Source organism: Passer domesticus, chromosome 1, assembly GCF_036417665.1.
Source record: "Passer domesticus isolate bPasDom1 chromosome 1, bPasDom1.hap1, whole genome shotgun sequence".
Classification (NCBI taxonomy): domain Eukaryota; kingdom Metazoa; phylum Chordata; class Aves; order Passeriformes; family Passeridae; genus Passer; species Passer domesticus.
In genome coordinates, this window is record NC_087474.1 from 42,200,482 (window position 1) to 42,216,355 (window position 15,874).

Below are 15,874 nucleotides of genomic sequence, written 5' to 3' on the forward strand. Positions count from 1 at the left end.
CCTAAGTTATTTTTTATGGTTGGATATTTTTCTGATTTGAAATGTGGTTGTCGTGGATGACTGGAAAGTTGTGGTAGATGTGAAGTCCAACCCACATTGAAAACTGTGTATGTAGGTTGCTATCATCTAGCATTTCAGAACTTTCTTCTAACTTTAAAATCATGTTAGAATATTAGATTTTATTGATCATGGCCTCCAGCTGAATATTTGTAAAGAAGAGCATGGATCTTGTTAGGTAGCAGGAATTTTGAAGTGCACAGAGCACCTCTAGAAGATCGGTCTTTGTTTTTAGAGGCTGGATAGCTGACAGAAGTGGGGTCAGTGCTTTGCGGTGCAGTCACTGTTGCAAGTGAAAGGGTTTTGAATGGGCAACGCCCAGGAGCAGGGGTAGGCAAGCAGAGATAATAGCGCTGAACAGAATTACACTTAAGGGAAAAAAAAGTATCTGTGTGCCAAAACCCCAATGGTAGAAAGACTTTTAATACCTTGCAGTTCTGTTACCAAATAAATAGTGTGTCATAGATGGAGTGTACAGTCGAGTTGTGTGTGATAAGAGTGGCTCTGTGTTCTATTCTTCCAAATACACAAAGATGGCATTTCTTGTGGAATAAATAAACTATGCATAAAAATTAGTAATATATCTATGATAGAAATAACATTAAAAAAGCTTTGGCTAGGAGAAAATTCTTTAAAATAAGATCAGATGCATATATTTCAAAGGCAAAAATAAAGGCTGTGGTTTATTGAGGGTTTTCAAAATGGGGTAGGCTTATGGGGGCAGGAGAAAATGATGTATGATAAAAAAACTGAAGTGGTTCTCTGAAGACATGAATTACTTCTCCACTATTTCTGCTCCCATATTCCTCCATCTCATAATTAATTGAGTCTCCAGATGGGCATGGATATTTACAACTCTGTACTGTCTGTTTGGGTGTTCTTGGTATTTCTGAGCCCTTCTTTTTCTCAGTGTGACATTTTGAGGCAGCTAGACACCAACGGCTTTCATATTGGAGCTTCTCAGCACTCTTGATGTTCCTTAATGTATTTTTTCCTAGCTACAGCTGAATAATCTTTGTAATCTTGTGTTACAAAGACTACATTTAGAATGTTTGTAAGTTTTTTTTTCCCTCAAGTACATGTTTGGAAAGTGTCTTAGGTTTGGATATTGGGCAAGAGATGGCAGATTTTAGGGTTTTTTTCCTCCTTTTTTTGAATGAATATTCAAGATGGGGAAGTGATGAGATGGTTAGGAAAAGTGATGTTTTTCAGTGTTAATTCAGTACTCATAAGCAGTATTATGTATTTATGTCCAGCCTGATTAATGTTTTGCCCTGAGACTTTGTGGTTCCTGTTTCTTGTGTTGGGTTGATTGAACTTCCGCAAAAGCTCATGTTTCTCATGGTAAATGGGGAAGAGAGAATTTCCCATCATAGGAAGACTTCTGCTTGATCATAAACCTATGATTTAGAGGAATGATTGTATTTCCATTTGGAAAGAATGAATTTTGTGGCTTCTTTCCATAAGAGGAGCTTTTTCTTAAACTGTAGGCAGTTAAGGAAATCCTGCATAGACAAAACAGTTTTGTAAATTTTGGATCTCTCCATTGATACTTCTGGGCCATTTCAAGTAATTTTTTGTAATGTAGTCTTAAATTTTTTTCTCCTTCTCATCAACGTCTTTTAGATTGTGATTTATTCTGTTTGTTTGAATCATGATCCCCTTGCAGAAGTCTGCCTTTTAGTAGAAAAATAAAGAACAGGTTTCATAGACTTTGAGCTTCTTTGAGGTCAGACCATGACCACAAATGCAAATTGTTAAATAGGAGTCCTGTTTTGTTTTCAAGGCCTTTAGGTAGGATTCATTTTCATATCATTAAGACCTGAATGGAAGAGGTCGAAGTAACATTTTCCCGCAAAAAAGATTTTCCCAAAATCATGTGGACGGTTGGTACAAAAATTCAGACCAGACTTGCTGCATGTAATAAAACATTGTGTGGTGATTCAGAAATCCTCCTTGATCCTCATTGTTTTGAGTCCTAGTTAATTTTAGGTAATCTTCAAAGATGATGGTTAACTTCAGCCTGTGGTCTGTAGTAATTTCAGGATAATTGTGATGATTGGATAAATAGGGAGATGTAAGTGAAGACTGTTTTATTTCTTAGAAAAAGGTACTTTAGTTCTTCATAAAATCCTAACAGATCAATAATTTTTGTTTGTCTTGTGCTGGAAGTGCAGTTGAATTTCCTAGTGAGTTTCATGGGTGGTGATTTTTAGTTTTGGTGGGTTTTTTTAAATGACAAAAATGGGCTTAGTTGCTAAGTTATAAGATTGAAGATCAGTGAATAGATTTTGGGTTTTGGAGGCAGTGAGTTTTAGCAGCCTGGACTGGCTCATCATGGATTAGGCAGCTGTAAGTACTAATGAAGGGGTGGAGTGTGTGTACATGCAGCAGACGACAGAGGGGGGAGGGATGTCTGCAGCAGCAGTGGCTTGGAAACAAATTAAATGGTTCCAGAGTGGCATCATCAGTTGTTCATTAAGTAATATCCAAAATAATCGGATTGGAATTTGCGATGGGAAATGTTGGAGGTTCTCAAATGGATTCAAATTGGTGTTACCACAGGAGTTCAGGTTCCTTTTGGAATGTAGATGGTTTCTTAACAAATTAGTAGGTGAAACAAGAAATTTGATATTCATTGATTACAGTTTTTTACTATCTACAGCTCGTAGAAAGCTAGAAAGTAATACTTCACACTTCTGTTGGCAGAAGTTACATCTTTTGAACTTGAGGTTAAGATGATGGAAGAGAATTTTTCTTTTTTTTTTTAAAAAAGTGGGAGTTTTTACTGAAGACCAATTCTATTCCTATATTTAAACAGTACTTCGATAAATTACTGCTAAGTTAATATAGCTTAGAATTAATATGCATTACAAACATGTATTTACTTTTTAAATGAACAGAGTAATCTTGTAATCTGTTTGGTTGATGGAGCATTAGATAGTTTTAGCCTTTTCTTTCCCCTTTTGTCCCCATGAAGGTAACTTGGAAATGTATAATAACCTAGAAGTGATTTAACATGGTGTCAGTTTGGTGTCATGGTAGAGTTCAGATGTTGCAGAGTGTACGTTTAGTTATTTTGCTTGCTTTGTAACTTCTTTACTTGGAGAGTCTATGGTATATGTAATCTCATGGTGAGGAAGGAGGAGCATTGCTGTAAGGAAAATGCAAACCAAATTCAACAAAAGAGAAACAAACAAATTTTTTCTTGTATTTTTTTGGTGAAGAGTGACAAACATGCCGTGATTTTGAGCATCTTGGTGTGCTTTTCTGTAGGACTGAATAAAAGGGTCTCCTTATAGTTGAAAAAAGATCCTGCTTCTGAGCTGTGTTCCTGTGATAGTGTTGTGTTGACTCTCATGGTTGTTGAGTTTGTCTGGCTTGCAGGCTTGGCAGAAGGTTAGCCCAGCCCTTCTTTCCCCTTGCCCTTGCTGGGCAACTTTCTGTTGAGTTGGAAAATTGAATGGGTTCGTGAAGTGTTCAGGTAATGTGGAAAAAAGTGAGGGACCGAGGAATGAGACCTGTTAGCTTGGCTCAGTTCCTGACAAAATCATGGCTCCATTTAGTATCAATTCACCCACAGACCGTGGTGGAAATTTGCAAGAGTGGCATAAGTTAATAAATAGATTTTTAGTTGTGAGATCTGCTTTTGATCCGGTGAAAGAGTTCAGATGATACCTAATTGACATTGGGTGGTAAAATTGACATTTGCAGTGTGGTTTGTAGAAGCTAGAAGGAATGATAAAGTTACAATGCAGAGAAGAGAGGGAAAATAAAATGCAGTAATCAAGGTATAAATTAGGGACAAGCATCTGTTTCTGGTTATTTGTTTTGTAAACATTCTGCTCCAAACAATTAGAAAGAACAAAATGGATAATGGGTTAACAGATGCCATCTACAGCATCTTCTACAAAGGCTTTTAAAATATTTTTAAATCATAAATTTTCTGCAGCACTTTTTTCTGCATACATAATTCCCAAAAAAAAGAAGCATTGTGAATACAGTGCTGCTGCTTGATACTAATCATAAGAAAATTTATTACCGTAAGTAGAGTAATTATGAAGTGAGTTATGTTTGCATTTAAATTGACACTGACAGTAGCTTGGTCCTGAGAACTGTTGTAAACGATAAGTTCAGTATTTTTTTACTTAGAAATTTATTTTATTGCATTATGAAGAGAGTGTGTAGCTGTCAAAGATATAATCAACTATGGGGTCTTGAAGCTTCATTATTTTAAACAAATACTGAGAGAATATTTGTATTGCTGTTTTTGCTCAATACCAGTATATGGAACTAAATTCTGCATGTCATGGGTACATTAGCAGCACATCACAGGGTGATAAAGTTCTTCATTTTAGTGTTTGCCATTCAAGTGCCATCCTTGATTCAGAGAAGCTCAGCACTTCAGAGTGTTATGAGATACAAGCAGGCTGTTGGAGAGCAGCCATATGATCTTATTTCTAAGCTTAAATGTTCTCTTCTAGAAAGTTAGTGACTCTGGCAAGATAAATGACTGGTACTTAGACCCAAAGTTTTTTGACCTTTAACTTGTAAAGGGCTTCCAGTGAATCAAGGATTTAAGCTGAAGCAGGAGCTATTTAGAGTCAAATAAGGTATGGCCAGCAGGGCTCTCTTCCTTGGCCCCTGAGTTTCGGAACTGATAAGCTTTGCTTTCATCGAGGCACTAGCATTGATTTGCCAGTTTTAGTGTGTGCTTAGGACTGTTTATCTTTTTGTTCTTCTGATTAATAGGTAATGACAAATGTAAGAAATGTCCAAGCAGGCTTTTCCAGTGTTCAAGGAGTTTTTTTTTTAAATAGAAAGATTGAAAACAGAGAATTTTGGCCAACCAGCTATGGATAAGTCTGATGTGTTTGTCTTCATGGTAAGCTGATGGCATCTCCGGGCTTTCAGCAATGAGGCTTTAAACCCATTATAGTACATCCTCCAGAGTATGCATAGATGCTCTAGATGGTAAATCTTTTGTAGAAATGAAATAGAAAATGTGTTTGGCATTCTGAAGTTTCCCTGTATTCTACATTAAATAAGCTAAAGGAAGATAAAGTAGTGTTGGAGGTTTAGCTGGATTTTTTTTTGCCATTACTCTGACAGTCAAGAGTACTGCATTCCTGTTTGTGGTATGATTATTTTTGTGAAATGTTTTCTCTGTCTAGAGAGCAGGCAGTTGTCACTCACAAGGTTTGCAAGATAACCACACAATGTATACTATGATTACAGCAAACTGCCCATCTTTACTCTTTGCTGGTAGCCTCAGTTGAACTAGATGTCTTACTTTGTTTTTTAAATTAAGGAAGACATGGGGAAACATCCTGAAAGAGTAAAATGTATTCTAGTTGTGGAGACAGAGAGTTGTTTCTCAGAGAGTGTTCTTGGAAAGTATTTTTAGGACTTGAAAATAGTTCTTGAGCATTATAGACTATTGTAGAGTTAATAAATTGCATGTTAAATGGATCATCTTAGTCTTTATTATACTGCCTGAAGTAGATGGGGCTGGGGAAAGGTCACTTAAATATTTTATGACTTTTAAGGTAGGATAGACATTGAGATTTGAAATGGTCAGTGCCAGTATTTGATTCTGCTTCTTATTTTGTCAAAAACGCCAAAGTTGTGTATCAAAGACTATGGTTCTGCATTATGGTTGTTTCTTGGCCATAGTGAAAGTCCTAAGCACTGCTGAAGTGGTACTGGAATATGAGGCGGGGGTTTTTTCAGGCTTACAGAGCAGCTTAGCAGGTTGTTTTCATAATTTGGGTATTTATATTTCTTTGGTTAATGGGTGGTGTCTTGCCCTTTTTCTATAAAGTATTATGAAATGACACACAATAGCAAGGGCCTGAAACTGTGATCTCCCAGGATAAAATTACTCTAGAAGAAGAACTCATTAATGCAAATTAGTGTTTTTCTTTCCTTCTGGCTTTTTTAGAGCCAGAACTTTTCTGACTCTAAAACTTCCTTTGATGTCGGGGCTCCTGGTAAATGTTTTAACTAAAATACTGTTGAATAGGAACAATTTTTTTTTTCACTGTTAGAATACAGGGTTGCTGCAGCTGTTTCTCCAGAAGTGAAAAATCATCACACTTTTCCAGAGGAGTACATTCAATAAGAGACAGTAGACAGTAACTTCAAAGCCTTCAGAAAGTATTTCTTTTTCTGAGCAAACAGTGCCTGGTAGAAAACAAGAGGCTCATTAGTTTGCAGACTTCAGTCTTTCATGGGGTGGGAAGGGACAGCGCTTTGCAGTGACAAGCAAAATATTCTTTTTGCAAATTGGTTGCGGGTGTTTGTGTCAAATAAGTGTTGGCCCTTCTTGTTCTGAAAGCCTTGTTCCCACAGAGGTATGTGTCAGGGTTTAGTGCTCTCTGGCCAGGTTCTTTTAGGTAACCCACATAAGAAGGGTGCAGCATTGGATATTAGGGCAACAAAACTGGTGAAGGTCTGAAGCACAAGTCCTATGAGGAGCAGCTGAGGGAGCTGGGGTTTAGCCTGGGGAAAAGGAACTGCCCGAATTGATTCTGTGATATCAAATGTGTGTATTTGAAGATACTTGATGTGATGTGGCTTTTTTGATTTAGCAGAAGGACACATGCATATTATGTTTTCAGTGTAAGTATAGTTTGTAATTACCAAAATGTAGACATTTCAATACACAGTTCAATTGCAATACCAATGTGATTCCCATTTCCTGTCTCTGTAATATACACACCATTGTCATGCTGGGCATCCTTCATCACCAGAAAGGATCATGTGGGTTGAGACCCCATATGGTGCTCCTGAGATTTTGTGGTTCAGTGCATGTGGTCACTCAGCAATGTGAGCCTGACCAGCACGGGGGGGATGCAAACTCTCACATTAGCATTCTTTTGATGAAACTGTGGAGAAACAGTCACACCACCAGTTGATCCACTCAGGTGACTGAGGTGTTCATCTAAAGCAAAGGCCACCCTCCTGTCCCACTGTGTAGAGGTCAAGTCAGCCTCTTTGCAACACCAGTGGTTTGTCACACCCTGTGTTATTTCGTGAGCTTCGTGGGTGCTGCTCCCTTGCTCATCACAAGGCTTCTGTTACAGGGCTTTGTGGTCAGTCACTGTACTTGATTATTTTTAATATCTAAATTCACAGGAGTTTGAGGCTCATTTGAAAAGTTGCTGGTTAATCACAGTTGGTCTTCATGATTTAATCACATGTAGAGTACAAACAACTGTTTCAGTGCAGTCTGTAAAATTAAAGCCTTTCTCAATATTACTTCCAATTTTATGCGCATAATTAAAATATAGATAAATTAGTCCAAAAGCCAAGAATAAGACAGTAAAAAAAGAGTTTACTTAAGGTAAATTTGTAGCTCGACTGCAGTTATAGTTTGTGAACTTGATTGCACTGTGTTTTATTTATTTTATTAAGTCTCTACGTGCCACACTCAGCTGCTTCTGTCTGCTTCTTCTGCTAACATTACTGGTTAATTTCTCTGGAGATTTAATTCCTGTTAAAATCTGGTGGATGTCTAAAATTCTCAGCATCCAGGTTCCAACATTATCTCACAGATAAAATCGAGTCATAGTCACAACCATGTAGAGTATTGCTGCTTTCAGAATGGTCTGAGAGCTCTTTGTGCACTCCTGTCTGCCTTACCTCCACTTGTGAAATCCTGCTATTGCTTCAGGGGTTTACTTCTGGCTGTACAGTTGGTCTAGGATTTACTGTAACTATTAAGTGTGCCTAAAGCCTTTTTGTGTGTGTGTGTGATTGGCTTTTGTGTCTTGTCATCACTTGGCCATGGTTCTGTGGCTGGGACTTGTATTGAGATTCCAGAAGCACTTTGCCTTCTAAACAAGAGGGGGAGGGAAAGATGGCATAAACATCTAGTGAGATAGGTATTTCTAAGGGCATTGTTAGCTAGTGACTCTCTGGAATCACTGTTGTGATGCTGAGCAATGATCTGTTGAAACAGGGAGCTTGATGATGCTTAAGACAGATAAGATAGTTCTGCTTTAAAGAAGACAGTTAAAAATGTGCATCTCCAAAACCTCTCGCCACAATGTCCTAATCAGCAGGAGAGGATTTTGCAGTGATTCTTCATATCTGATGGAACTGACAGAAAAAAGGATTACTTCCATTCTGGGTAGTCTTTAAAGAAAAGATGTGTTTTGCAGCCAGGAGTTTGCCTAGCGGGAACTGTGTCCAAAGTCTGTGTTCATCCACAGGGAGAGCCAGACCTCTGTGCTCATTGACATCTAGTTGATCTCTAGTTCTGTGTGTTTTCAGGATTCCAGACAGTGCAGAAGAGCACTTGGTATTTAAGTATCTTACTGTATGCATTGGTGTCTGTGTTGCTCCTGTGCACCTATTACCCACGCTCTGAATTGTACAGACTTGGAGAAGAAGATGCTTTTTAGGATGTGAGCTTTTGAAACCTTACAATGTATATTACAAATAGCTTGATCATATAGAAAGTTTAGAAAATGGGAAGCTTGTACATTTCAGTCTGGTGTTCAGTGTAATACCTTTTATTATGTTGAACATTACTGGTTTTTTCAGTGTGAGGAAGGTAGAAAAAAATGAAAACTAATTCTTAAGGTGGGTGAGGAAGTCCTTATTCTTTTGGGGTCCCACTAAAGAAAGGCATGAACACTTGAAAAGCAGATCACTACTGATAACTGAGAAAAGGCAATGGCAAGGTGTAAAATCATATGCCCTTGCTGATGCTAGGAATCCTGAGATGAAACAGCTTTGGAAGGATCTCTGGACAAGGCATGGCACGTTGTAGATCTTGTTTGCTCATTGCTGCTCACTAGTACTGTTATGGGGTTTTACAGTACAGAGTCATCCATCACTGATAGTAGTCGGGTCTGGAATCAGAGCTTTGAAGTGTCCCATGGACAAAGTGCTCTGATATCCTTACCTCATTAATAAAACTGCAGTTCCTGAGAAAGGTGCATGTAATATTTCAAGTGGGAAAGACAGCACACTGTACACATACTTAAAATGAAATGCACATTGATTAGTTACACATTGATTACGTGGACATTCATTAATTGTGCTATTGATTGGACACAGCATGACTCACTAACGATCACACGGTGTCCCTGATAATCTCGTACCTGAATGTGGGTCACTGACTGCTCACACAGTAATAATCTTACAGGCGGATCATTACAAACAAGTTGAAAAGTCTTTGTAGTACTTGTATGGCTTGAAAGGGGTTCAGTTTTGCAGGGATTGATAGGACAGATTCAGACAGATTTACTGAGCTGTTCAGATGGACCTGAAGATTCAGAAGGAATCTCAAAGAATCAGAATTTCTTTCAGTACCTCAACTTAAATTTCATTGTTTTTGTGAATATCTGGGCTTTTTTCCACTTTTGCTGTTCTCTGTGGATTTGTTTCTCTACTACGTTTATATTTCATCCTTGTAGGTCAGTTGAATAGCTTTATACAACATTTGGAGGGCTGTATATTAGCTAATTAGCCCAAGTGTTTTGGTCACCAGTTTGTCTAAAAATAGATTTTGCTTGTGAGGGTGTTCTAAATTTTTAGACTGCTGTCAGTGAATGTGGGTCCTTCACTTTGCATTCCCTGAGCAAGAAGAGCTAAAATTGCCCTTAAAAATAATTGTGAAAATATACTGAGGTCAGTGAGCCCAGCTCACTGATGGATAATAGACTCATGGTGCTAAGCTGAGAAAAGCAATGGTAGAGATGAGGTGTTGGTACTTCATATTGGTCATGGTAGAAGGAAGTTAGGTGGGCTTTTGTTGCCTATGAGAGAGAAGAAACAGTAACACATTGCTGTTAACTAGATTTTTCTTCAGAGAAAACAGAAGGGAGCTCTGAATTTCTGGTAGTTTAAGCCTTCCAGACAAATTTGTATTTATTTTGATAAACATCCTTTGGTCACAGTTCCATGGCCGTATGATTGATGCATATTTCTTGGCCTAGAAATGATGTTGTGTACCTTGGAAGTGGTCCAAGAAAAGCCCTTCCTGAGGCAGTGTTGTATTTTTGTTAGTTAGCATCCTGCTGCTTTGTTCCTTGGTGGAATTAGCTGCAAGTGGGGAAAGGAAAGCTGTAGACATAGAAGCTTCAGTGGTGATGTGTGTGCTGCCTATCTGATACCTGACATTGGCCAGTATAATTTCTTCGCCCATATTTTCTTTATCCATAAAAAAATCTTGGCCTGCAATGAAATACTGAACTATTTTAAGGCATCAACTGATGAATGACGGAAAATTAATTGCAGCATAGGATGGAAAGAAATTTTCCTATATGTGGGTTGTCTGCTTTGGTACAGAGCACTGTGGTTCTGGGAATAGCTCCTGTTGGGTACCTTAAAAAGTGTTGCGGGGGCCCAGATCTCTGGTGGGCAGCAGTGCAAAGGGCTGTAGAGAGCACTTGCCAGCAGTATAGAATAAATAATTTTTCTAGTTTTGTGGAAGTAAAAGATGCCTAGTAGAAGCAAAATCATATTCTTGAATGCTGTCATTGTGGTCCAGCAGATAGCAAGCACAGCTGTTTTTCAAATCTAAATCTGTTGGTGTAACCCACTTTATATTTTGTGAGGGGAACAGTGATTGATTTCTCATTGGCTAAGCAATTGAAATTTAATTTGTGGCAGTGTTAGACATTTGAAGCTGTTCTTTTCTGAACTGCAAGTGTAGTTTAATCTACAAAGATTCTAGAGGGTTTTTAGAAATTAGATGAGGATCCATGCAGAATTATTGTACCATGTGTAATTCTGCTCTGGTGAAAGAAGCTGGTTATAAAAAGACTTTCTGAGCCTTTATCTTTCTGATTCTATATCAGAATTTCTCTGTAGATTTTTCCCACCACATACAGTACAGCATTCTTTGTAAAAGTGGGAGATAATGTGAATGAAATACGTTCAATATGACTGGCTTTATTGAGTCTGTCACAAAAAGGTTGCCAAATAAGCTTTGTTGTTGCACTGTAGTTCTGTGCTAATGAAGATTTGTTTGGAAAACAAACCTGGTCTCTGAGAGAATCTTAACATTTCTGTTTAAGAATATTTAAATTCTTAAAATAATCTTTTAAAAACATTATTAGACTTCTTAAAGCCCTAATTGATAATATTAGGGAACCGACCAGTTGTATGTCATTTTTTGGAGTTGTTGTTTGTGTTTAGCAGTGATGTTAGTTAGGGAAAAAGATTTTTTTTCTCAGCACTAAAATTTGTAATGGCTGTCAGTTCATTTCTGCCTGCCCTTACTGGGAAAGCATGGTTGCTCAGCATTTTTGTTGAGAATGTGGAATAATCTTGGTCAAAGTCATGTGGTTGTGGGCTTGTTTTGGAGCAGCACTTAGGCTTAATGGTTTTCTGCCTTAAACTGGTGTTTGGTAGCTACGAAGAAAATGAGCTACAATAGTAGAGTACATTGCCATGCCTTTTCTGGGACATAAAATGCTGGAATCTTTTATTGTGTTGTCATTTTTAGGTACCTGTGTTTTAAGTCTCAGCACCCATAGAGGAATTATATACAATACAGTAGTTATTTCCTAAAGCATAAACCTGCCATCTGAAATTCTGTGCCAGTACAATGTGAAAGCCATTTCTGTGTTCTGCATGTTTGGATGTTAGGTCTCTTCCAGTTAATGGTGGGGGGATGTGTGTGCAGCATGAAGGATTAATTGTTGGTGCAGTGAGACAGTCAGCAGGAGAAAAAAAAGAGTATCACTACAGCTTCTCACGCAAACAAAAATCAGAAACTCTGAAATTTCATTAAATATCAAAGCAGTGCTGACCTATGCAATTGATGTTGCTATTGTACTCTTCTGCAGTTCACAAAATTTTAGCTTCCTAAAATTACAGAAAACATTACTTTTTATGGCATTGATTTGAAGCTTTTGTACTGTAGTCAGGTTTTATGGCTTCACTTGCATCTGTACTCTTGTTTGAGGTTTTCTTAGTGGTGTTTCTCCTTTCTTTATGTACAACAAAATGTAAATAGGCCTCCTTAGAGCACCTTCGTTAATGACTAGAAAGTAGGAGCAGGAAGTGAAATTTATCTGGGGTGACTTTCTGACTAGATATTGGTGATAATGAGCTAAAGGACTATTAAGTTATTTTGCTGTTAGGATCTTTGCCATCACTGAACATGTTGTTACAGAAGTTAGTGTTCTCACTTGCATGTCCAGTGTTTTAATGTTGCAGGTAGTAACTGCATGAAAATAAGCTGAATTGTAAATTATTTAAGTGCAATGTTTATAATAAACTGCCTTTGAACAGTATAAATACTTAATTGCTCTGGCATGTGTGGTTTAAAATAAAACACTAGCACTCTCCTCCCTTCAGACTTTGGTTTTGTTTCTAGGTTGCACGTCTTCAAAAAATCCCTGATGGTGACAATGAGACAATGATTCCTGTACTGTCTTCAAAAAAAGCAAGTGAATTGCCAGTTGATGAAGTAGCAAGTATTCTGCAAGTAAGTAATTTTTTCATATCAAAAGAATGTACTGATATTAGCAAACAGTAAGTTTGATATTTCTTAAGGACAGATCTTGTAATTGCAAGCTGATGCATTGTCATGCAGTTTGATGTTACCTGCTTCTAAAAGCAAGTTGATTTTTAAATTGTTACTAGAAATTCTCTAATCTCTTAATATTTAAGGAAAAAAAAATTGGGCTTTTGCAGGGGGAGTGAAATTAAACTTGAAAAAGTTTGGATTAGTCTGCTTTGAAAATTGCAATTTGTTAATAAAAATCCTAGAGTCAATCTTGCTATAAAATTCTGTCCTGGGTTTTTATTTTTTTTATTGCTTCCATTTTTCTAAGGATTCTTTAATGTTCTTAATTTATTTTGGTAGCCTCCATCTTAAGTGGAGAAACAGGACTGAGAAAGCTACCCATTGACAGATTTATGAACCATTCAATCTGGGTTAATTTTCATGATAGATGGTCTTTTTTCATTTTCTGTATGCTCGACTCCTTGAGGAGTACACCATGATAAATGTTGGTCACTGACAACTCAAGATTTTGAAGCTATTGCAGTCATTTGGCTGAGTCACTGAACTCCTGACATAATCCCCAAGAGTCTGAAGGATGCCCACAGTTTGCTTTGTAGTACAGTTTTTTGCAGGGAAGATCAGCAATCATTTACAGATATGATTTTTTGATTGAATTCCTTAAATACTGCCAGAATTTTCAAATAATAGTTAGCTTTTATTGTCATACAAACATTAATACCAAGCTTGTCTTTCTGCTATTGCCCAAATTCATGTAGTTGAAGGCTGTGTATTTGGGTGTGAGAATTTACTCCAGATTCTCAGTGTAATTGCTGTTTCATTCTTTGCATATTTTAATAGGCTAATCTTCAGAATGGCTTAAAAAACTGTGAAGTTTGTCATAGACGGGCATTCCATGGATGGAATGAATTTGATATTAGTGAAGATGAACCACTGTGGAAAAAATATATATCCCAGGTGAAGATTTTTGTCCTTTTTGGTTTTGATACTTTCCAGCAGTTTTGCTCTTTATTTTGTTTTGCTTAGTTTTTGTATACATTAACATATTCTGATAAAAGTGGGAAAAACTAGTCGAGTGGGAAACTACAGCTTGTAAAATTAATATCTATTTTACCTATTGAAAAAACTTTTACTTAGGCGTGTATCTATCAACATCATGGTGTTTTAATTGTGATGTGTTCTTTAATGTATGTTCATAGCTATCCAAAGGGTGCCATTCATAACCAGCCTGAGGGCTAGAAAAGCAGAATAAATTTCCCTGTAGTCAAACTTGGTCCTGAGTTGTACTAAGATCAGAGAACAATGTATATGACCATTGGTAAATATTTAAATGGAATGTGAAATATGAAGAACTTGATAGGAAATTTCAAAAAGCAAAACTGCTGCCTTTGATCTGAGGGTGGAGGTGGGACCAGCCTCGATTCTGGTGTTGAGCAGAACTGGCAAGACTCAAGTGTGAATTTGTATCTTACCAGTGTGATATATCTCAAATACATATATACATATTTGATGTGAAAGTGTCACTACTTTCTCCTGCCTACCCATCCCACCTCCCAGCTATACAAGATATTTACACAGACGATTCTTCTAATGAATTTGTAATGTTAAACATTTTGGTCAGTGTTTGCTGCACCTTGGCTGTGCAGCAGTGCAGCCCTGAAGTTGCACTCTGTGGTTGACTCTGTGCTCCTTGGGAGAGATTAAAAAGGCATTCAGTGCTCTGATGATGGTAGTGCTGGGAACACATCCCATCCTAGCTGTACTCTGGCATTAATACTTTATTTTCAAATGTGTAGGGTCAATTACTCAGATACAACAGAACACTTCTAAGGCATATTGCCCAGGACTATTTTAGATGGGATTTATTAAGATTCATACTTGCTTTGAGTGTGCTTATCAGATCTGCTTTTGGAATGTTCTTCAACTGAATTGTAGGAATGTTCTTTTTTTGTACTGTTTCTTAAAAAAATCAGCACGTTAGCAACCAGCTGTCATAGAAGAAAGATCCTTTATTGTTTTAGCCTTAAAAAACTGTGGAAATCATATGATCTAAAAGGAAAACTTATCTTGTAAAAGAAGCAATCATGAATTGAAAGTTAAGAAATATATTGCTACCTTAATAGTGATCAGTTGCTGGAACAGGATCAGTCTTTTATTTCAAAGACATTTTGAATGTATTTCAGGCTTCTTTTTGTATGTTTAAATACAGTATGAACAGTTATAGAGGATTATTTTTTTGGCATTGAAAATGCGAATCAAGAAATGTAAGAAACATTTTGTTCCTGTTACCTATTGAATACAGTCTATTCAAGTCTTTGATATTTAAAAGAAAATGCCCCAAGTAAGCATCTGAACTGTAGAGTTAGCTTTTCTTTGTGCTGCTAGGTTATAAATATTTTAATAACAGAATAATATGTTTCAAAAATAGATCTGGTGTGCTCTGAGGGGTAGGTAAAATGGCCTTTCTGTCAAGAGTGTGGCTGAATTACTCTTCTGTTTCATTTCAGTTTAAAAACCCCCTTATTATGCTTCTCCTGGCTTCTGCAGTCATCAGTGTTGTAATGCATCAGTTTGATGATGCTGTCAGTATTACTGTGGTAAGCAACTAAAATTCTGTCTTGGTTGGGAGTACTTGGGAATGTGTGACCACATGTGTGTTCAGCATCACGAGAATGCCAATGTGGGGTGGGATTGCAGTTACTGAGTTGGATTTGTGTGTTGTCATTAAATCCATTTAGTTCATGACTGGATTTTGGTTTTTTTCTTTTCTTTGGTTGAGAGCAGAAATACATATCAAAATACATCCATGAACAATTTTTGGCTGCTTCTTGCATCTTTTCTATTGGTAAAATGCCTGTCTTTAGCCATTTGTTCAGAGAAGCAATTTTTGCTGTGTTCTATGTAATTTTAATCTAAAATTATGCTTTAATTTCAAATTGAAGCCAACAAAAACCTTCTGTGAATTTACTTGAAAGAGGTAATCTTTTAAAACGTGAAGAAGTAAAACCTGAACTGTCTAGAAATCACAGAAGAAAGATAGAAGCTGAAATAATAAATTTTTGTAGAAGGTTGCAGTTAAATAGGGTGCTAAACTAGTGAACCAAACGTAGTACTCGTAACTGTTTGTCACTGCAATTGGCACAGAGAAGGAAACTGTAATCCCTTTGACCTTTTAGGGGTCATAGGTGGTGACTGAAAATCATGATTTCTGTATGACTGGAGGCATGTCCCAGCTGGGCTTTTTTTCTGTTTTGTCTTACCTCTGCACTTTCTGTGTTGACTTTACTTTTGTACATAACTCAGGGTAACTGGAGGTTTGCTCCT

General features: G+C 37.2%; 1 protein-coding gene across 6 annotated transcripts in view; it reads left to right on the forward strand.

Annotated features, from left to right (window-relative positions):
• ATP2C1 (ATPase secretory pathway Ca2+ transporting 1) overlaps nucleotides 1-15,874 on the forward strand; it is a 66,053-nt gene that overhangs the window by 19,270 nt on the left and 30,909 nt on the right. For all 6 annotated transcript variants that reach the window (XM_064415962.1, XM_064415966.1, XM_064415970.1 and 3 more), the window contains 3 exons: nucleotides 12,401-12,511; nucleotides 13,391-13,507; nucleotides 15,058-15,147. In XM_064415962.1, coding sequence (XP_064272032.1) covers nucleotides 12,401-12,511; nucleotides 13,391-13,507; nucleotides 15,058-15,147 — 318 coding nt within the window. The remainder of the gene's footprint in view (nucleotides 1-12,400; nucleotides 12,512-13,390; nucleotides 13,508-15,057; nucleotides 15,148-15,874) is intronic.